At 35.9% G+C, this 22,103-nt stretch overlaps 7 protein-coding genes across 8 annotated transcripts; 5 read left to right on the top strand and 2 right to left on the bottom strand.

The window, feature by feature from the left end:
• Window positions 1–384: 384 nt before the first annotated feature.
• On the top strand, window positions 385–6,205 carry LOAG_16966 (CMGC/CDK/CRK7 protein kinase; the record flags this gene model as incomplete). The annotated part of the gene is made up of 16 exons (XM_003140504.2): window positions 385–540; window positions 634–835; window positions 1,414–1,575; window positions 1,766–1,894; window positions 1,974–2,166; window positions 2,319–2,516; window positions 2,756–3,072; window positions 3,316–3,452; window positions 3,733–3,903; window positions 4,016–4,205; window positions 4,342–4,500; window positions 4,596–4,790; window positions 4,863–5,062; window positions 5,345–5,430; window positions 5,528–5,639; window positions 5,838–6,205. Exons 1-16 carry the CDS (start codon window positions 465–467, stop codon window positions 6,203–6,205), a joined length of 2,895 nt encoding a protein of 964 aa, XP_003140552.2. The 5' UTR covers window positions 385–464.
• A 992-nt stretch (window positions 6,206–7,197) lies between these two features.
• On the top strand, window positions 7,198–7,645 carry LOAG_16967 (hypothetical protein; the record flags this gene model as incomplete). Its single annotated transcript, XM_020449620.1, has 2 exons — window positions 7,198–7,219; window positions 7,419–7,645. The coding sequence occupies 2 exons, from the start codon at window positions 7,198–7,200 to the stop codon at window positions 7,643–7,645; spliced, it is 249 nt and encodes an 82-aa protein (XP_020306833.1).
• A 1,378-nt stretch (window positions 7,646–9,023) lies between these two features.
• On the bottom strand, window positions 9,024–9,680 carry LOAG_04968 (hypothetical protein; the record flags this gene model as incomplete). The annotated part of the gene is made up of 2 exons (XM_003140505.2): window positions 9,024–9,280; window positions 9,459–9,680. 2 exons carry the CDS (start codon window positions 9,678–9,680, stop codon window positions 9,113–9,115), a joined length of 390 nt encoding a protein of 129 aa, XP_003140553.1. The 3' UTR covers window positions 9,024–9,112.
• Window positions 9,681–10,555: 875 nt separating this feature from the next.
• LOAG_04969 (repeating small protein) lies at window positions 10,556–11,622 on the top strand. Its single transcript, XM_003140506.2, has 3 exons — window positions 10,556–10,721; window positions 10,863–10,987; window positions 11,270–11,622. The coding sequence occupies exons 1-3, from the start codon at window positions 10,571–10,573 to the stop codon at window positions 11,369–11,371; spliced, it is 378 nt and encodes a 125-aa protein (XP_003140554.1). The 5' UTR covers window positions 10,556–10,570; the 3' UTR covers window positions 11,372–11,622.
• A 1,245-nt stretch (window positions 11,623–12,867) lies between these two features.
• Window positions 12,868–14,458, top strand: LOAG_04970 (hypothetical protein; the record flags this gene model as incomplete). The annotated part of the gene is made up of 5 exons (XM_003140507.2): window positions 12,868–13,131; window positions 13,284–13,436; window positions 13,549–13,713; window positions 13,810–14,006; window positions 14,260–14,458. The coding sequence occupies 5 exons, from the start codon at window positions 12,868–12,870 to the stop codon at window positions 14,456–14,458; spliced, it is 978 nt and encodes a 325-aa protein (XP_003140555.2).
• Window positions 14,459–16,657: 2,199 nt separating this feature from the next.
• On the top strand, window positions 16,658–20,196 carry LOAG_04971 (hypothetical protein; the record flags this gene model as incomplete). The annotated part of the gene is made up of 8 exons (XM_020446727.1): window positions 16,658–16,886; window positions 17,360–17,442; window positions 18,050–18,161; window positions 18,402–18,481; window positions 19,100–19,198; window positions 19,372–19,464; window positions 19,625–19,843; window positions 19,968–20,196. 8 exons carry the CDS (start codon window positions 16,658–16,660, stop codon window positions 20,076–20,078), a joined length of 1,026 nt encoding a protein of 341 aa, XP_020302966.1. The 3' UTR covers window positions 20,079–20,196.
• A 66-nt stretch (window positions 20,197–20,262) lies between these two features.
• LOAG_04972 lies at window positions 20,263–21,980 on the bottom strand (the record flags this gene model as incomplete). 2 transcript variants are annotated; one of them, XM_003140509.1, is made up of 5 exons in its annotated part: window positions 20,427–20,609; window positions 20,809–20,874; window positions 20,971–21,219; window positions 21,499–21,682; window positions 21,841–21,980. In XM_003140509.1, 5 exons carry the CDS (start codon window positions 21,978–21,980, stop codon window positions 20,427–20,429), a joined length of 822 nt encoding a protein of 273 aa, XP_003140557.1. The 2 variants fall into 2 exon arrangements, with proteins under 2 accessions (XP_020306834.1, XP_003140557.1); XM_020446728.1 differs by lacking the exon at window positions 20,809–20,874 and having other exon boundaries at window positions 20,263–20,609.
• Window positions 21,981–22,103: the final 123 nt, after the last annotated feature.

Here is a 22,103-nt window from a genome sequence, read left to right on the forward strand (position 1 = left end):
GAACCAAATAATACCTTCCTCCTCATTACAAAAAAAAAAACAATTTTTTAAAATTAAACGATGACAATGATGACAGTTTGTTCTTTTACCAGTCCTTATTGATATATTCGTTAAGTTAGTTGTCCATGTCGTTAAAATTCCAACAAATCATTTCTTTTTCCTTTCCTTTCTCAACTTTATATCTTTATCGTTTCATTTTCAATTCTTTTCTTTTTTTTTTTTTTATTTTTTGTTTCTGTTCAATTGCATAATTATTTTATGGTACTTGAAAATCTAAAATCGTGTTTGGCTCTGAAACCAGTTTTAAATTTCCTTTAGATCAGATCAAAATCTGTTACTTAGCTTCTGTTTATCTGATTAAACGCGTGGGACAAGATCGTCAAGGTCGTCCAGTACTTTTCGCTTAAAAGTAGATTTTTAAATTGGCTGCTTACAGATATTATTAAACAAAGGCGTAATGTTATATGATGGTATACAAAGAAGCAGGTCATTCGCCGGAAAGCAAGAATAAGCTTACCGAGGCTGAACAAAGCAATAAAGGTTAGTTTGTTGGACGTCTCAACTGCGAATGGTATTGCTGGGTGTTTCATATGAAAATCGGATTCTAAGTTTGCATTTATTAAAAACTTTTAGAAGCTCACTGCTCATCACCTTCGTGTAGTATCAGAAGTGAAGAGTTAAGTGAAGTGAGTGGTGGTAGTCCAGCAACAAAAAGCCTTCGTAATAGCCGGCAGTTAATGCATTCTACAAAAAAGAAGGAAAAACATTCGAAAGACCGGGAAGTGTCATCGAAAAAGCGTCGAAAATCAGTTTCACCATCTTTTCAGCACAGTCGGTTAGTTTAGTTTATGCACTCTGATTTTAAATTCCCTTTAGAGACGCAGTTATATGAAACACTTTCAACAGACAATCATTGTTTTTTGTTTCAATTCAGGCTAACTACAGTTGGTCGTGGTTTTTGACAAACTTTACCTAGAGCATTTTTTTAGAAACCTTGCTAACAGGAGTTATTGACCTCGTTTGGCTTGATTCACATTGTTTCTTCATTAATTGAACTTGCATGCAATTCTAATATTTGTTGTAATATGGAATCTAGTGTCATCATGGGTGATTGTCATTTATATCATGGACGAAAACTTTTTCAGTGGGCCATTCGATGCATAAAATTGCTCGAATGAGCCTCATTGAAAGATTATAAATATGGAACTTTTAGTCAATACTGCCTTGATTCTCTTTTGAATTCCAGTGATTTGTTTTGTTTCTCTCGTCATTTTGTCTATCATTATAAAAAGAAAGGTAAATCACTTGAGGTCAAAGAAAGAATCAAAACACTAGTAGGAGTCGCTTACTTTAATCTGACTCCTTATAAATTTACATAGAGCGGATGCAAAAGTCAGATCATTATTATTTCAGGAGGTCAAGGTCGAGATCTCTTTCTCGCAGTCGGAAAAGAAGGCGATCTCCTTCTCCGTCAACAAACGGTAAAGTTAGAGAGCATGAACGTCGTTCGGATCATAGAAAAAATGATACACGTCGAGACTTGATACAAACAAATAGACGCAGTAATCAGAGCAGGTAATTTTGGATTCAGTTTAATCTTTGATTTCCCTGGAGTGTTGAATGACACAGTAAAGGAATTATTTGTGGAAGTTGTTCTGTTTTTTTTTCTAAATTTATTGGAATTGGCTTTTTTTGAAAAGAAGCACACTGTTTGTCTCTTTTTCGAACTTTTGTTTGATACTATTGATGATTATGACCGTCACAGGCGTCGTCGTACTCCTCAGAGATCGTCGAGGCGTTCTGATAGGCGAGAAGGACGTCGTAAAAGGAGTAGAAGTCGTTCGAGTGTATCCAGTTCCAGTTCTTCTGATACTACATCATCAAGCATGAACGAGTAAGCACTTCGTTTCACTTCGAAAAACAGCATATTGACAAAACTTTTAAGAATAAAATTATTTTGCATTGAATTTTAGAATGCGTATGAAGTCATCACTTCTTGGTGAAATTATGACAAGACATCATGATAAAAGAATCGATAGGACTGCAAGGGAATGGAAGGAAAAACGGCATAGGCGTAGCCCAGCAGCAAAAAAACGTCCATCACGTAGACGTGCGCCATCGTCTGATTCATCGACGTCATCTTCTGGTCGCAGCCCTCCATCCTCTGTAAATTTTAAATAATATAAAAGAAAAAGTAATGACATGCAATGATCAAACGGAAACTTGCCATAATTTTGTCTCTTCGAGGTCTTTAGATCTCTTTAACTGCCCATGTAACATTTATTGCCTTCCAATTTATTAAATAAATTGTATTATAGGCGTCTACATTAGTGGTGCCGCCACCCCCACCACCATCAATTCGGGCAATTCCAGCGAGCGTTCCGCCACCAGCGGCATCTTTTATGCCAGCTGTGCCGACTTTCATACCACCTCCACCAGCTCCAATTGGTATGGATCCAAATGCATATCAAGTGGCAATGGCGGCTTATACTGCACAATATGGATATGCTGGTCAGGTAAGACTTTTGCAGTGACTTTTCTCTTTATTTTACGATAAAGAGTGTTGTTTCTAGATGTGTTTTCACATCATTTTAGTATGCACACTTTGTCGAATTTCACGTTCAGATTATTTCCTTTGATTTTACGATTGCGTGTGACACTGTACTTCAGGAAAGCTTGTGAAATCATCTCGTTTAAGGTAATCAGTCTTTGTATTATTTATTTCTTATTAAAATTTCGACAAATATGTTTTCAGATGGCAGCCTTCACTATCCCACCACCTCCATATTCGCAGCCTCCGCCTATACCGCCTCCTCCAATTGCACCGAATCCTATCTTACCGCCTCCTCCTTTACCACCCATGCCTTCATCTATGCCACTACCGCCTTGTTTACCTGTTAACACATCACAGCCTCCTCCACCTGCACCGCCTGCAATACCTAATCCAAATCTTGTGTCATCGGTAATTGCAGCTCATCCTATACAACGCGATGCCTCTATGCCTCCTGTTGCACCTCCACCAGCTCCTCCACCAATGCCACCACAGCCCAAACGAACGTTCATACGACCTTTGTAATTTTATTTGATTTATATTCGAATGTTACTTATAAATTGATATGCATATAATTTGTTAGTTAGGAAAGAGGTTCATCATGTTATTTATAGCGGCCAAAATTACTTTTGTTTTTCATTGCATTATTTTCGATTCATACTGGAGGGTCTGCTGTTCAAACAGAGTTATTTTTTGCAAGCCAGTGCAACTGATGTGAGTCAACGTACATGGCAACTTATAAAGTGGAAATCATGAACTTATAGGGTATTAAATAAGCGTTTGAAGTTGCGGGAAGATCCAGAAAACTGGGGTTGCTCAACGGTGGAAAAATATGAAATCAAAACTCAAGTAGGTGAAGGCACATATGGACAAGTGTACAAAGCACATGATAAGATCACTCGTAAGTTCTTTGCGTAGTTATCTCAAATGCATTGTATATATATATATACATGTATATATGTATATGGTCAATTTCTGACTCGTACATGATGAATAAAGATATCGTTTGCTGGTATCAAACTTTGTTTTACGCTTTTATATATCTTAATTTGTATTTAAAGACGTTAACAACTTTCAGTTTTTACTATTAATGATTGGTAAGAAGTATGTTACGATGAAGTCATTATCTGTGAAGACAAAGCGTGCAGTTAATTATTCTGCGTAAAAAAAATGTTTTCCAGAAGAAGTGGTTGCTTTGAAAAAGGTGCGTTTGGAGAATGAAAAAGAAGGCTTTCCAATTACAGCTGTTCGTGAAATCAAGATTCTGAGACAGCTCAACCATCGGAATGTTGTAAAGCTAATCGATATTGTTACTGACAAGCAAACTGCTGCCGATTTTAGGAAAGATAAAGGTATGTTCTTCCACTCTTCCGTACAGTGATGTATTTTTCGCTATTCTTTGCTAAAGTCTTGAGATTAGATTATTTTTGAGATAATTTTTATCTCTCCCGCCGCTACCTTCAGGCGCATTTTATTTGGTGTTTGAATACCTGGATCACGATCTTATGGGCATACTGGAAAGCCAATTTGTTGAGTTTTCTGATGACCAAATCTCATCACTCATGAAGCAGCTTGTTTCTGGATTAGAGTATTGCCATTCGATTGGATTTCTCCATCGTGATATCAAGTGTTCAAATATCCTTTTGAATAACAAGTACGATTTACGTTATTGCAAGTTCCTTTTGCATTTACTCCCCATATTAATAGCCGCTAAAGTATTGTGATTCTTAATACAAAATAATATGCTTATATTTTAATACAAAATAATATAAAATAATATGCTGCTTTAGAGGAGAGCTGAAGTTAGCGGATCTTGGCTTAGCCAGATTTTACGATGAAGATCAGGACCGTCCTTACACCAACCGCGTTATAACGCTTTGGTACCGTCCACCAGAACTTCTGCTTGGTGAGGAACGATATACAACTGCTGTTGATGTGTGGAGTGTCGGGTTTGTTGTTTTGCTCATACATATCTTAGTGTAAATGAGAATATTGCTTCGATTGTAACATAGATACTACTAGGACTGTAATACATGAATTGCAGGTGTATTCTTGGCGAATTATACACAAAAAAGCCAATGTTTCAAGGAAACACTGAGATGGTGCAGTTGGACGTAATATCGAAACTTTGTGGTACACCATCGCCGGAAAATTGGCCTGATGTAATCAAGTTACCACTATATTGCAGCTTTCGGCCAAAACGTACCTTTCCTCGAGTCTTGCGTGATGCGTTTGGATTGTAAGTTTTCGCAGATCTGAAAATACTCTACAAATATTTGCTTGTCTCAGTCATTTACTGATCTGATTGCAGCATACCTGATAAACCTTTGGATTTACTCGACCGAATGCTTGAATTAGATCCAAGGAAGCGTATTACTTCAAAAGCGTCTCTTACACATCCCTGGTTGAAAGATGTGGATCCCTCAAGAGTACCACCACCGAAGCTTCCGCATTGGCAAGATTGTCATGAGCTATGGTCAAAAAAACAGAGGAAAAACCGGTTGGCTAGTAGTAAGTATCCTTTATCTTTAAATGGGGCATTTCAAATATTGTATACAAATGGAAAAAATTATTGAGACTTGGATGAATCAAACCAGGAGAATTGTATTTTTGATTGAATTTTGACTGGATTTTTGATTTCGTCTTGAATGCATTTACCTTTCAACCGCGTGTATCATATTGGATGATCTTTTGTGTTAATTTAGTGGTGCCATTCTTCATCGCCCAAGTTGCTTATATTAAACGTCAGTGTACTTTCTTTTCATCTTTCATTTAAAAAATAACATGTTTTAGGTAACTTGGTAATGCCGCAGTCTTCACAATCACATGCGCAATTTGTACAGCAACATCACCCTGTGCATCCTTCTAGTTCGCATCAGGTTTCTTTTATTACTTTGTCTTTACATTCCCCTTTTCCACTTGAACGTCACTTGTTATTTGCTGAAGCATGAAACAAATATCACCTTTTATTTGCAGTCTGATTCGAGCACAAGTTTGAGAAGTGGGCCACCACTTTTCACGGCAAGACGATTGAACATTGCAAATTTATCTACTGAGAGTAATACATCTTCAGAAGCTTCATTAAAAAGTTAGATATGCATCACATTTTCAAGATTGTAATAAATTCTCCAAAAAGTGTACCACCACTCTAACGACAAGACTATCAAGTATTTAAAGTTATATTTCCGCTAAAACAAAGGATAGTTGCAAGTAATTAAGGACAGTGTAAGTTTTAAGGTATTTTAGAGATTGTAAACAGAGACGCACTTGACAGATTATTTTGCAGATGTAGATGCAGCAATTCGAGCAATTCAGGCCGATCCAAGCAACTTGGAAGCGGCACGTGCATTGTTGGCTAATTTAAGTCCAACGGCAGCAGCATCTGTTTTACAGCTTGTTAGTAAAAGTGGTGTTTTGCCACCAGCAGTGATGTCGGCACTTTCAACATCTACCGCAGATGCATCGCATGCACATCCACGAATACAGAACCAACTCAGTGAGATACTGGGACAGCTTGCATCAATGGAACCGAAAGGTAGTATATCAGTTACTATTACAAGTAATTCTACTTCAAATGTACCAACATACCAGCAGACTTCGTCATTAGCTTTATGGCAAGTGTCGCTAAACAACAGTGAATACTTTCAATACTGACGCTTATATATTTCTGATATAAAGCAATTTTATTTATATTTTCTTTTAATGTCAGAGCATATAATTCATATCTTTTTTCACGTTTGAAGTAGAAAATCGGGGTGGGAACCAATTCTTTTCTTCTATTATATCACATGTTATTGCTTATTTCGTGATATTACAATTTTATATAGATAACATTTACGTTTTTCAAAAGTTGAAATTCTTCCTAACAACTTCTAAAGATTTAATAAAATGATTATTCAAATATGGTGGATTCAGTGTTTTATGTTGCTCTCTTGTTTATTAATCTATCAATAAAGAATTGTTCTGTGTGGAAGCTATGCTTTGATGTTTTATGTGATGATGTTAAAAGTTATTTAAAATAATATTTTTATGTTCGCAGATGTTCCCGGATGTTTGAACTGATGTATTGCAAACTAGTAGGATTCCCATAGATTTTGCTGAGATTTTCGTTTTTAATCATTTCAAATTTCTTTAGTTTATGTGGCCATATTTCCTACATCCAAGTCTTCATGAAAAAATCTCATATCTTTCGCTAGGCAGAACAATCGTCAATGTACTTGCTTCATTAATTTACATAGAGCTTTTGAGGAACAAAAGAAGGACCGTTATTAATGTTGTGTTATCAGACCTTACTCGGACACTTATGCAAGTTCTCTGTAGATTCAGTGGGTAGTCTAATTTTATTAGCTTGTTACCATTATGTTATTATGTTTTATTTGACTTCAAGGATTAACTTTCGTTGAGCTAAGGAGAGTGTTTTTCTGCTTTGAAAAAGAATTCTCGTATTATTAATCCTGTAACATGTTCGTATGCGCTTTGGAATGCTAGGGTTACAGTCTGCTTTGATTTTCAGTGCTCTCATACTTCTCTTCTTAATTGGGAGTATTATTAGAGAGCGGGATAATATTAATGGAATGATTTTTTTGTATTCCTTGTTCCAAACCAGAAATTTGAAAATACGGCTATGTAACTATTTTATGGTGTGAATGGAAGCTTCAGGCTTCTTCAGTTCGTTTTTGGATGAAAGGATTAACTCATGTCTGAACAACTGCTGCTACCTTGTGTTACATCTTTTCTGAACTGAAGTAGTAAGATGAGATTATTTTGTTTACGTATTGCATTATTAACTTCCAGGTAACGGAGAATATCATAGTTCAGTTTTTTTTTGACGCTTGTTTTTGTTGATCATTGAAAAAATATGTTTTAGGAGATTTGTCGTCCGCCGTAGAGCCAAGAATACTTCCAGCAAGAGAGAAGGAAGCTGTGAGAAAGCCAGTAAACACAGTCGAACTGAACGTGAGAAATACTTCTGGGATCCCAGTACAATCCACAAATGGTAGTGATGTGGATTGCAATCGGATTTTAGTAACATTAAAATCTGAAAATTCTGAGCAGAAGCAATCGCCTACCAAGCGTTCTGAACTGTTGAATTGACGGTGTTCTAGGGAGGAGGAGGTGCTGGCGATGTTTCCTCTTTGAGAAGTGCGGTTAGTATGCCGAAGGGATTTCTTGAATTCCTACTTATGTGTCACACGTCGATGCTTATGTATGAAAACAGTCGGCTAATGCAACTACTGTTGTTGAGGAAGAATTATTGGCGTTTCCGGGAGAGGTAATCATATAGTCAGTTGCATTATTACTTTGTGTCGCTGTTACATTTTTGTTGTAATGTTTGTATGAAATGATTCGAAATTGAATAATGGACGATCGTAAGAAAGGTATGGTCCTTTTTGAGACGTTCCATTGGCAAATCTTTTGTCAGTTGCACAGGATGTTTGGTACTCAAGGAAGTCGGCTTTAATCTCTAGTGTGCAGTATGTAACTGAAGCCGTTTGATACGAAATCCGGATATACAAAATGAAAATATATCATTCTGTGCAAAGTGGATCCGGTTTCGGTTTTTATGTTGGTGGCTCCCGGAATTAATCATCATTCAGTCCTATTGTAAATTTGCTTTTGTTTCATTTACGAGTGCTTTTTCCTCTCAAGTCGTTAATATTGGTACCTTTACGTGTAAGTAATAACATGAAAAAGGCTTGGCGTTTATTAAGAAACAACTTGACGAGACCACTTCTTATCAACAACAGCATGTCCATCATGTGACCAGAGATATCCACATATTGCGATGTCGGTCTGCCAAAGTCGTCCTGGTTAGTTGTCCACTATGTTTTTAAAATTTCGGAAATCGAGACACGTTGACTCCGATCACCAACTTGCTGTTCTGAAATCGTCTGAGTGCCTTTCAATACATTCTTTCCTGAACTATAGGTTCCATCATTACTTCAAGTTTGCGTTTGACTAGTTTGAGTTCTCACCTTTTTAGAGTAATGAGTAAGGGAAACTGAGAGTGAAATTAAAGTTCATACTGCAGCAGATACAGAACCGACCTTCATCTCTCCTGTCCCATTTTAAGTAATTTAAATATCAAACATTCCTAGAACAATTAACAAGGAAGTCAAGAAATAGAACTATTTCCCATAAGTCACCTAAACTTTTCTATTTGCTGTTTTCTAACCTTCAGACTTGTACTGCGAAAAGGGCAAAACACCGGAGACGGGGTATTTTAATCTACTTAATCTATACACTGAAGACTGCAGCGGTGTTTCATACGAAGTAAATTCGTCATAAGAATTTGTCCGAAACTAAACTCGTACTCTCCGTTTCTTTATCATTGTGTGTCTTGCGCAAATCTAAGTTTCCGCATTTCTCATTTATCGTTGACACATCATTATTAATTCTTGAAAGGGTAACATCCCTCTCATCCGAAAGCTTATGTTCGTTTTCCTACACTTTTTTTGTTTAGCTTGATCATCAAAGATTTAAGAAATCCAGCACGTTTTTATTAAGTTCACAGTGGTTAATATAGACTGAGAAGATTGTATCACATCATTGTTCATCTAATCAACGACTAGCATAAAATTTCTCTAACTTCGCCCAAGGATTAGATGTCATAGCCGGTATGACGTAGTCGTTGACATCAAACTGTTCAGCAAGATATACCGTTCCTGAATTCCTATTGTGACGTCTGCTGTTGGGAGAAGTTGAACAGGAACTACCACGTTCTTGTATCTGAATGATAAATTATTGTACCTTTTTCCAAGTCTAATGTAAGCTCCCGATGGTACGTCCTAAACAATAGGAAATATGTCCTGTTGATGACAGTAAATTAATCGGGATGAAAAAGTTTTATTCTACCAATAATGCACCCACTCTACATTTTCATCACTTATAATTCTTTTCATCCTACCAAACGTGAAGCATCTACCGTGTTTTGTGGATTTTTATAGATATATGGCGAGGATGCTCTCGACAGACCATGCCAATTTGGAGAATGTTGGACGTTGGTGAGATTATTTACCGAATAAGTCGGTGCAGACCAATGGCAACACGGTCGCTTTTGATGTTGATAAGATGGTCTCTGACGAAAAGACGAATGAGGGCTGGGCATCGTTACATAAGGTGGAAACATTGAAGGAGCATAGGGACTTCTGAAAGGATTGTCAAAACGACTGGTCTTCAGGGAATTTATAGGACGAGGAGTATCTGAAACAAGGTCTGTTTCAGTCTTATAGCAATTATCATCTTTTATACAAGCTCGCAAGTACAAATGCAACTACCCAAACAATCAATCCATTGTGCGTCCCTCATTGGTATGACACAAGTATACAAAGGATGGGGCCAACAGCGGCTTTCCGATGGGATTCAAAAACTTTCGATTTTTAAGTCATCTATTTAGATCACTTACCGGTTATGCTGTCCATGAAATTCTTCATAGATTGATTACATGGACAGATTGATTACATACACCATATTCGTGCAGCGTGTTTTGCGAGAATCGGGAAGAGAGAACGGCTGCATGAATGAACGACAGGGTAATATGCTTCGCCTTCATCATGGTGATCGTGCAGTTTCTTTTCATTTTACAAATTGGAGGGGGATAACTCATAAAAAACTTTTGGAAGGGAACAACTCACCGGAACTCTTTTCTCGTCGTGACAACATTTTTTGCTCGTTGTTGTTGTACGTATCTGTCTTTTCAGCAACTGAAAATAAAATAGGAGTCGGAGAGATGCCTTGAACGAACTCACTAACAACCCCCTAGCATCACTCTATAACTTGTTAATGGTCAGGAATTCGTGGCCGACCATTTTTGCCGTTAAATGTCGCTATGCAACATTAGTTTTTCAATCCTACAAGTTTTGTGACTTATATGCTTGGAATATTTGTTGAGTATCTAGGTTTATATTATTCTTAAATTCGTTCAGTCACAACATTGGCGCTGCGTCATCGTTCCTCTTGCTTATGAATCGGTTTTATTTCTGTCCTGTCCTGAAATATCATTGCTTTCAGAAAAAAAAAATGAATGCAATCATGAAAAGTTTATCTCGTCATTCTGCAAAAGAATGGATAAGTTATTTCTGTTCCACTCATTTTTGGGGTCCTGTTGCCAACTGGGGTATCCCAATTGCTGCATTGGCGGATTTAAAAAAGAGTCCCGAGTTAATTTCAGGTATGCTACTATCTAGCAGATTAGCGAGGAATTTGTTCTACATATATCTGCGAGTTGAAAGAAAGTAGAAAATTTCAAGAGCATTCATGGTAGTATTCTACATTTCCTAATAGTGAGGAGCGTATCTCATGTTAATTCTAGGTCCAATGACCACTGCTTTATGCATCTATTCAGCAGTTTTTATGCGATTTGCATGTCGTGTCGAACCGCGCAATATGCTTCTTTTCGCATGCCATTTCGCAAACATCTCTTTGCAACTCATGCAGGTAATATACCATAAGTGAAAATCACCTTTCAGATGGATAACTAAGCTTTTTCAAGATGGCACACCTCTCTCTTGTGGATTCGTTCCTGCGGCAGAGAAAGTGATCACTTCATCTGTTCCAAATAAGAGCTGATAGCCAGAATAGCAAAGAATAATATACTTATTTATGGTTTATGTCAATAATGCAAGTAGCTTTGAGGCAGTTAGGTGACTAGAGTATTTTTTTACAGCGGATTTCTGTCATTAATTTCTAGGAAATTTTGAATTCATCCATATTTTGTAGATGGCCCGTTTTCTCAACTACAACTACCTACATATTATGGAGGATCCAACATTCGCTTATGATCGAACTAACAGCACGCTTCTTATGGAGAAAATGGACTAAGTTGTAATAACACAGAAGGAGATGAATGGAGCGAAATATCCCTCCACATCTGATCTTCCAGGAATTTCTGCACATATATTCGTTAAGAAATGATTAGTTCTTTTTTTTGTAATCTTGTATTTATACTGTAGTACTGTATTTCTTTGCATCCGAGTTTTCTAGTTTACTTCGCTTTCGCTTTGTATAGGTGCTTGTAAATTCCCATGTACAGTAGATAATCACTGCGATTTGAATAAAGTTTGTGATTCAGGTTGGGTATCAATAGCATATAAATATCAAAGTGTTAATGTATAACCACCCTAGATGTTGATTTTCCTGTTGCAAAAGTCTTTCTGAAGTGAAGAGGAAGTTGTTGGAAATAGTGTGAACGGCTGTTTATATTTCTCACTTTGAAATGTCTGCAAGCAAGCGGTTCAAGTGAATAATAACTGATGTGAGTAAATCATGCACAACATAAAGACATGTGTTTTGAAATTCGATATATTGTGCGGATATGCAAGTTTTCAAAGAGAGCATCATTCGTTTCGCTCAGATAATTTAAGTCGAGCCTACTGCCGAGGTGTATCATTGGATAGTTGACGGTCTTATATGAAGATATAACGAGCAATGTCCCCACTATTATGCAGCATAAACTTGAAGAATAATATCAAGGGTGTGCGAGAGATAATAAGCTGTTTTAGTGACAGCATAATAATGACCAAATTACGGAGACTACTTGGAAAAAAATCTTAATTAAAATCTTAATCTAATTTTAATAAAATTTTAACGAAAATTTTTGAATGATATCAATTGTGTGTTAGCTCGAATTGGGGACAAGGTTAGGGTTAGGTCGTCATAGTGTCGCACATAGGGTCAAACTATCTAGCAGCTTGAAATTTGTAAAGAATGATTCGATTACCACCAAGTATGTTATGTTTCAAAATTTGTGGGACCGATCGGCGTGAATCCATATTACTACAGTTTCTCACGATATCTTGTGAGAAACTGGAATAAAATCCGATAGATGTTCACTTGTTAGCACTGCAAATGTTTGGGAATTTCTGAGGTGCTCAGAACTAAATGAATGTCGCTCCCACACACAGTAATGATTTTGTGTCAAAGTGAATAAGTTAATTGGAGCCGCCACGGTGTCTCATCTTTGAAGTTCTCCATTGCCTTTTGACACAAAAAGTAATCACACGCATGCTTAGCATTAAATCCAAGGCTATTTTGCTAACGATAATCTTAGATGTAGGATGAAAGCATCCTATATAAATCATTCTGACTCGATGGAAAGTTTATTTGAGCTTTCTTACTCATTTGACACTCGTCATTTCCTATCTAAGCAATCGTTGAGTTTTGAAACGGTTTTCGTGAAGAACGAATGTTTGACATAGGTTTATTCTTATTTCTTACTTTTAGCTACATTTAAATAAGCTAAATTGCTACTAGTGAGAAAGAAAACTATTCGAACTGCGCTTTGGCAACAATTAAAGAAAACAATTTATTTTTCAGGAATGTTTCTGGCAATAGCATTATTGTTTTTCGTCATTTGGTCACCGGTTTTTCATACTGTCATGATTGTAGTAAGCGCCCCCACTCAACAACAGCCGGATCCGGAAGAATTCTGGATTTCTGTTGATTTGTTAAATGTTGAGTGGAAGCCGTCTTGCTTCATAATCAGTTATTGCAATAAACCGGAACTGAAAATGATCAAGGCAAATCCGGTAAACGGAGAGAAAAGCACATTTAGTTGGCAGTTAGACCAAAATCTTCAACTGGTAGGAAGAGTTTTTCTTGAACGATAGTAACTGAACGTGATTAAAAAAACTTTTATAATTAGAGCGATATCTTTTGTTGTTTGGAAAAGTATCATAATCTTTAAATGACCGAATTACTCCTAGCAGCGCTGTTTCTAAGAAATTTGATTTAGTTGTCCAATAGCGTTTTCATTAGCCACTGGACAACAGGATCCCATGTGGATATTGAAATGAGTATCGAAATTATCGGTATTGATCCGAAGTACCGGTTTCAACGCAGTTGTGATCAAACTGTCGCAACGAAGGCTTTCAAATATGAAGTACAGGTTACTTCTTTTCTTTCCTCTTTTCTGTTTATAATGTTAGTTATTGAATTCAATTACTTGACGAACTATTCAGTGCCAAATATCCCAATTCCAATTTTGATTTCGAATTTAGGAAGAGCATTCTGGAAGTTCAAGTGTGGGAAATGGCAGTGACCTCGGTCAGTTGATTGTTGAACTGCGAGGTCGATGCTTCAATGCTACGTTAACGGTTCAAAAGTATATCAGGCAGTGTCCATGGTGGATCAAAGCTGAAACAACTACGGCTGCTACTGCTGAGGTAGGAACTGATTATACAATCAATTCCATTCTAAACAAATTTTCTAATGTCCAGTTTAGGCCAACTCCTTTGCTCCTCACTTGAAGTACTTTTCAGCCTTATGAAAATGAATTTCCTCCAATCGAACAGTGCACTTTCGTGGTGTTTACCTGCATCGTCACATCCTGTCTGGTAATTATGTGTGCTATTCAGTACATTTTAAAGCTATACGAAAAATCAGGGAAATTAGCGAAGCGGAAAGCAACAATATTACCTGTTGTTCAGTCAAGAAGTTGGAAAATCGTGAAAATCGAGTAACTTTTAACTTCCCAGTGATATTGTAATATTTGCAGATAACTATGTCCGGTCTATAAGGAAGTCAGATAACGTTAGATCCAACAGATGAGGTATTCTTTATAAAACCTGAGCTACCAGACAGTAGCGTCTATCCCGAGCTATCATATGTCGCTTCATGTTCAAGTCTGCTGCTGTCGCATCTATTCCAGTGTTATCACATGACCGGGAAGGTATTCTCAATCATTATTTTAACAAAATGCTCCTTTTCAGTGGGAATAGCCACTTAACCTCTGACACGATGAACGACAACAAAAGTAGCACTAGCAGATCCACTCTGAAAAGTGAATCGTTAATCAACTGTGCTGGCGGTCAAATTTTTGCTAATTCGGATACAATAATCGAAAGTGACCGGTCATCATCTATAAACGATAGAACTTACGATAATGTCGCTCATTCTGATGATGTTTAATACCCGTGCCGTTCATGACTGAACAGCGCTGTTTTATTATAAACGTGTAGAACTTGACATATAAATTTGGTTCATAATGAAAAATTATTTTCATGCTCTTTTTATTAAGAATATTTGAGTAACTGACTAGATTAGGTTTTTCCTTACTTTTTCATTTTCATGGCTATTTTTGTCATATGTATATTTGGTTTTTTATTATTTCTTGTCCAAATTCTACTATTGCCATTCATTTATTTTTTTTTTTGTTGCAAAATTCATAACTCTCAGGCAAATTTTTCCCTTTTTATAAAAATGTAAACATCAAGAACGTCAACATTAATATTGAAAATTTCCTGCTGTAATTTTATCACTTCTATTACCTGTGTTCTCGATATATCCTAATGTATTTTTGACTTAATTACTGCATTATATTTTCGATTTTATTTTTTGCTGCCTTTTGATTCTTGCAGTATTTATACGACGTGACACTTAGCTCAATAAAAATGAAATTCTTCAATTATAATTTCACAAATCGCACTGTGTTTGGAGTTTTCAAAAAAAGAAATTAAGCAAAGAAAGCCAATTATAAAGGCATCAAAGCATTTAGTGAACTTATAATACTAATGCCTAAATAAATTGATGTCACGCTTCTCAAAAATTCATAGTCCATTACTAAGTAACAATTAATGGTTGGAACATTTTCCATGTTGCCGACATTTAAGAATTCGATAAACGGACGTCATTTAATGGGTATTTTTCATACATTATGACTTAACCTTATAAGCAACAAATAGCACAACTGCCTCCATGCAACTTGATAATTTCATTAACTTTTAATCTTTTTATATATTACCCTGATATATTCACCTAATGCTATTGTGTAGGGGGAAGCTTTCTAAAATGAAAATGTGAACCTGAGGAATATGAACACAAGGAAGTGAATAATCCCAAACCTTTCGGGTAGAAATTTAAGATTTGCTTGCAGCAATTTAACAGGAATTAAATTTGGTAATTATAAATTCCAAAATAGTTCGCCAAAGTAGCGGAATGGAATTAAGAAGTATTTTTGTGCTTAAGATATTCAAAATATTTCAGGTTGCACATAAATTTTGGTTTAGTCGCACATAAACAAATAACTCTTTCAGGATTTTTTTATCTTCCGGATCTCGGAAGAAATGAAAACGGCCAATTTTGTAATATTTGGAACAACAAATAAAGAAACGATTTTTAATTGCAATTAGCTAATGTTACGTTAATAGCTCATGGAAAAGTTCGAAACAGCTGAACAAATTTCCTTTCCAAGTGAGCACTTATTTTCGGCGATTTCGCCACTTAAACTTATCGGTGGTTGTGATAATAACGAACGAAAAATTACTCAGTTCCAGATGAGTAACTTGATAAGTTATCGGTGTCGCGAAAGTCGCGAAAACTAAAATAAATTTTATGCAAATAAAATTAGGAATGTTTTCCATGATTCATGGTTTACCATTTATCTCACATCTTTGTTTAAATTTATATTCCTTAGTTTTATTTCCCATTGAATTTTTAAGTTTTTTCTGGTTTTTTTTCTAAGCTCTTTTCTTGCATTTCCTTTTGTACAGGAAATAATTCTGCTTATAATACTTATTTAAAATCATTTCCCAATTCACATCTAATCTTCTCATTGGATCTTGTTGCGATGTGCATGTTTTTTAATTTGGCTCTTAACAGTTTCCGGTGTTTAATATCACCGCCTCCCACTTCTTAAGGCATATAAGCCTATCAAAGATGGGATGGTGCTTCCTTTTGGGTATATCTCACTCGTTCAAATAAACCTTCTTCAAACCAGTACGTGCCACACACACAATCAATCCTACGGATTACCCATCAACGAAACTTTCACGATAATCGGCAACAACATATTTATTGGACAGTGTCATCTCATCCTGTCCATCTTGTGAGAGCAACACTTGTAATTCACAGCATTCAAATTTTTTTCATCATCATTCTGGAATTTCTATGAAACTTCAAACTTTTGTTTTTCTATTTGAAAAAGAATGGGAATGTGCCTGTGAATGATTATTAACATTCCAATGATAACGGAAATCAGTAGCTTCGCCTATTCTGCAGCATTCAAGAACACGTGAAGTAGTTGTAAAGGACGTTCATTTGAAACTCATTGAATTGCGATACAATCAATGACAAACAACACCCCCTGCAATTCGTTCTAATATTACTATTATGGATGGAGGAATCGATAGAAGCTGGGGAACACACATACAAACACACATACAAACACACGTACACACACACGCACACACACACATACGAATGCAGACTGACAATTACCGACACGAAAAAAGAAGGGAATCGATTGAGCACGCCAGCGACGTTCAGACATTCGACGTACTTAGCGGTGAGTGCGTGACGATTACTTCACTTTCGGACAGAATGGCCGATGCGAAAACAGGTAATCTGACAGATGCTGTAAGGAAAAATTTTTGTTTGTTTATTTCTTTGTTGTTTATAAAATGTCCCTTACCTCTTTTGAATGTGTTTGTGCTAATTACCAAATATTATTTAATAAAAATTCGTGCAATTTACTGCTATTGTTTTATTCCTTTTATGAATAATTGAAATTACCATAGGAACACTCAGTCTAAGATACGTCGCAATACAAAAGGCTACCAAAACTTTACAAAATATTTTGGTCACTATACATTTGTTGCAACTATCAACATTCAAAACCTCAAAAAATTCAAAAAGATATTTAGCATAGTCTTAGACATAACTAAACTGACGAATTATTATCAGTAATAGTGATCGGTGATCTCCAAGTAATTAAAATAATAGCGGTCTTTTATTTCACTGTAGTAAATTCATATTTATGCAAAGATATGTTGTTAAAATCAGCTGTTTTTTATTTGAAATTGACAACTACAGGAATTGAACGTGGCAGCATGAAGACCGGATTTAAGAGGGAAGATGACAGCGAAAAGAGTATTTCAAGTAATGAAGATTTCGAAGTATGTTAAAAATGTATTTTTGAAAGAATTTGACAAACAGTCATGAATTATCCAGGATTTGAGTTTACAAACCCCCAACAGCGATTATATTTGAAATTGCTTAGTGAAATGTCTTAATCCTAGCATTAGAGTTTAGTAACCCATCCGATCTGTGCGGCCCTGTCATTCCTAACTCCTCATGTTTGCATCTGTTCAGTGACGGCAGTGGCTCATATTTGCACACTGTTAGTTGAATTTAATCATTTCGAACATTACTTGGACCTAACTTATGCTGAGTTGCATTGCCTTGATTTTGTGTGATCTGTGCATGTAAATGGTATGACAGGAACCTTTAATCAAGGAAAGTAAAGGGAAAGAATGGAAAGAGAATTTCAAAACCGCTAAAATATTCAAGGAATACATTTAGTCAAGCTGCTCAAATGTTCAAGGAAACGTTTATTCTATTGGTGATGCAATTAAATACGGCCAACCATCAACCTCCTGGAAGACTATACAATTTCAACTTCTTTTTTCCATTGATACACCTACTGGTTGGCTAATCGATGGAAGAAAAGTAAAAGTATGAATTATTAATTAATTCAAAAAAATGATTTAATTTGAAATTTAGATTATTGGCAGTCAAACGCGAATATTTGGACATTCAGCTAGTGGTGATGAGAAATCGAATGATCCATTTATTGATTTATTTAAAAAACACGTCGTGAAACGACGTGTGCCAAGTTCGATATTATTTTTATCTTGAATATATATATAAACAAATGTTAAAATGTTGTATCAGAAAAAAGCAATGTTGTAAGAGGATTTTGAATATCGAAAAAAAAATTAGAATCCTGGCTGATTGGTTTTTAACAGTGAAGTGTTGTTTTCTTGCAGTGAAATAAATAGTCGTTCTCTTATTAAAAAAATAGAATGCCAATAATAATTTTAAAATCCGGAATTACGAAATTGAACTATTACAGTATTATCCTACGGCTTGCAACAAAAACGAGCAATGGAATCAGCGATATTAACATGCGGTTCAGAGATCAATAATAAAGAGGTATGAGTTATTATGAAGGTCATTTTACTTGTTTATACGAAAGAAATACTTTGTGCATATTGAAGGAATTATGCTTTTGTTGCTTTAAAGTTGTACAGTTTAAAACATAGGAATTCAGGTCTTTGAGGAGCCTTTAAAACAGATGATATTCATTTTTCTCTGATCAGTGCTTATCAGTTATCTTTTGTACATTTCTGTAGCTTTGAAACCAAACTTCAGGAATATAATGGAGTTGAAAGCAAAAGTGGCTGTTCGTGCATACTATGGAAAGTGCTGCTCATCATAACAATCGGGATAATTTTCCAGTTCCATTTGCTTCTTAAGCATCCAGATGTACAATAATTCCTACAGTAGTTTTTATATCAAATTACCGTGGAATACTTTCTCAAAAGTTTGAAACAAACTGTGGAGATCTTTCTATGTGTTGACCGGTTGGCATTAGAAATTTCGAATCACTGGTATGTTTTGAGAATTAGCTTAAGTCTCTTCGGTCAAGTTGAATATCACCAGTGATGAATTGCACTGAGTGCTAGCCGTTCAACAATTTCAGATTTTCGCTCAAAACATATCGGTCGTTATTGTATATTTGGACGATTTTCGCTATCTTTCAAATTTCAGGAGAATACTTTTGACGAAAATGAACATGGAAATGAGACATTGGCCGAAACAGTTGCCAAACAACAGCAAATAATTGAGAAATTGAAAAATCAGCTCAAGGTGGAGCCTAAAAAGATCTTGTCATCTTCGTCTTATATTATCCTATATTGACTTTCAAACTCCATCCTGATGAATCGAATTGCATTGCAAACATCTGTTTTGCATCTGATCTTGTTTCCGACTAGATTTTTACTTCCAATTATACAAGTAATATGATGTTTTGTTTCATTTAGAGCTGTGCATCACTAAATGTCCATACTCTACCTATTCGTATTGAAGAAGAAAGAGCTACTGCGTTCGAGAGGAAAGATGGTTTCAATTATTTTGTTCGTTTTAAATTTAAAAGGGTTTCTATTGAGAGAGGAATCTGAAAGTTTAATAATTTCATGGGATTCCTTCAGCTTTGGAATTTGTAAAATTCTTTCGAAATTTCGAAGTTTCTCAGTTTTTCTAAAAGAATTATTCTCTCAATTATTCGTTCTTTAGTTCGTGGTTGTGGACTGGAAGAGAAATAATGAAGGGATTGCACGGCAACATCTTCATCTGGCATTCAAACAAAGCAATTCCAGTATCTATGTTTACGATCATGGTCCACTGTCTGGAAGATATTTCACCGTCGGCGATCGAATAATCGATATTGACGGAATTGCATTTGTCAGAGCTGCTGATTTAAGAGATCAGATTCTGTGGTCGCATCATAACAAAGTGAGAATACTTTACATAAACATGGAAAATTAAATGATGGCTGGAATTTACAACTTGAGAAGAAACGGTTTTTTATTGAATCGTAATGAAATCCATTAAAAATTATAATAATCCTTTTGTTTAGGATCATTTTACCAGTATCATCGAACGCCCTGCAACGGAACAAGCAGCACGTATCGTATCAACGCTTTTGCAGCCGTCCGTGTCCTCATTTTCCGTGGTACTGTCAGTTTGAGCAATTTCTTTGATTGTTCAGCATTAAATAGGAATTTTATGGCAGTGGCGCATAATTTATTCCCCTCCCCCTATTTATGTGCATTCATGAAGAGTCACGAAGGTACTTCAAGATATCGAATTATATTTAAATATTTACTGTATTACTGTTAAGATAAGGATGAATTACTAATAAATCAATGCTTTAAATCTTATATTTCACAGCAGTACTTGAGTTAGCAAAGAATTTGTTAGCTGTGGTAAATTTGCAGAATTACAATGGGCGAATGAATCAAAGGCATATCAGGTATATATCATGGGATGAGATACCAGTGTTTTTCTCATTTATTGTTCATTTTGTACACTGTCATTAGAAATTATCGCGTGAGTGCATAAAATAGTAGGACCGGTCATCATTTTCTGCTAGTTCAGCATTGCCATGATTCAAGTTGGGATGGTTGTGAATGTGATTGGGAGTATTGCGATCATATGTTGCTAATAGCTCACGACGATTTTTTGCTTCGAAATCGTTGAAAGAGAAGCGTCGGCAAAGCTGAAATGCAGTACTTATGGACGGGGCACATATTTCAAATCTTACAGAGGAGCTTAAAGGAGTAGGACAGGTATACTTTTCGGCGTTAGCAATGCTATCGGTCATTCCGTTGCCGAATATTGTGATGCTGAATAACGACAAAAGACGGATTTTGACATATGTTGATGTGTTATTAGTACTATAGCAAAAGTATTGTAACCTTCTGAACCGGTTGCCAATCCAAACGACTATCTGCATTGAAATTTCGCTGAGTTAAATCAAGGTCCTGGAAGTTGTAGTGATCGGAAGTCAAATTCCAAATACTTCCTTTTAAAAATATATGGTATTAGTAAACTAAAATCAAAAAAATAATAGAGCTTACGATTTCGTTGACAATGTGATGATATTCTGGTTCGTGATAGAAACTGGCATGACAGAGGTTGCGATGAAGCACCACTAATGATGCCGGTGGATTTGCTTCCGTGCCATACTTTTGTCTCAGTAAATCTATATTTTCCTTCATTTTTTCTACTTCAGCCTTTTCGTTTACATAACGCCATGGCAACTGTCCTACCATATTTTCCACACTGATGTAATAAACGGACCAAAGATCATCATAACGTGACATATCCTGATAGAAATAACTGAATTATGCTTCTGCTTAAAAAGAGTACTCTTCCCCTACAAATCATCCACGTTAAAGGTTGCATAACATCAAAAAACTTAAATTTAAAGTGATGAATAGCGATGCAAACATTTTGGTGCATATATTAACTGATGTGTTTTAACCTTTAATTAATTAGATACTGTAGCGAGGACTTTATGTGCTTCGTGCAGTGAAGATTTACATTGCAAAATAGAAGCTATAATAAGAAATTCGAGAATTTTTATGGGAGGTTGTGTTGCTTACCTGATGTCGATGTGTCGTAAGGGATGCATAACGGACGGTACCATGAAATGCACTTGATTCCCGCCTCGTTTTGATAGCACCGTTGCGTGCCATAAAATGACGTGCCATACCAAAATCAACGAGATATAGTTCCTGCCTTCCTTGCGATCGTAATCCAACGCAGAAATTTGCAGGTTTTACATCTCTTCAAAAGAAAATTCATTATAACATCGACTGAAATCCATACTCATTACTTTTAGTCACAATAATTAAATGATTAAGATCTATACTGGGGTACGCCTTTGAATTTATTTGTTTGTTATCTATAAGTCCGTTTGAAATCAAACTGGGAACTATCATCACCGATGAATCCATCCTAGGCGGTGTAAAAATTTAAGTGCCAAAATCATCTTCTTCATAAGCCAAAGCGATGTAACTATCGTGAAGCAATCTTCTTTTGTACTTTTCTTCAGTTCGCGAATATTTCTCCCACATAAATCCATTACCTAAATCTATTACTTCTCCTGCATAAATCCGCCATTATATATATCTCCAAAACTTCAAATATTTGCTATTTGAAAACGATTAGTTATGATAGATTACTAAAATCCAATCGATATTATCCA

Source organism: Loa loa, assembly GCF_000183805.2.
Source record: "Loa loa unplaced genomic scaffold supercont3.31, whole genome shotgun sequence".
In the NCBI taxonomy this organism is placed as follows: Eukaryota; Metazoa; Nematoda; class Chromadorea; order Rhabditida; family Onchocercidae; genus Loa; species Loa loa.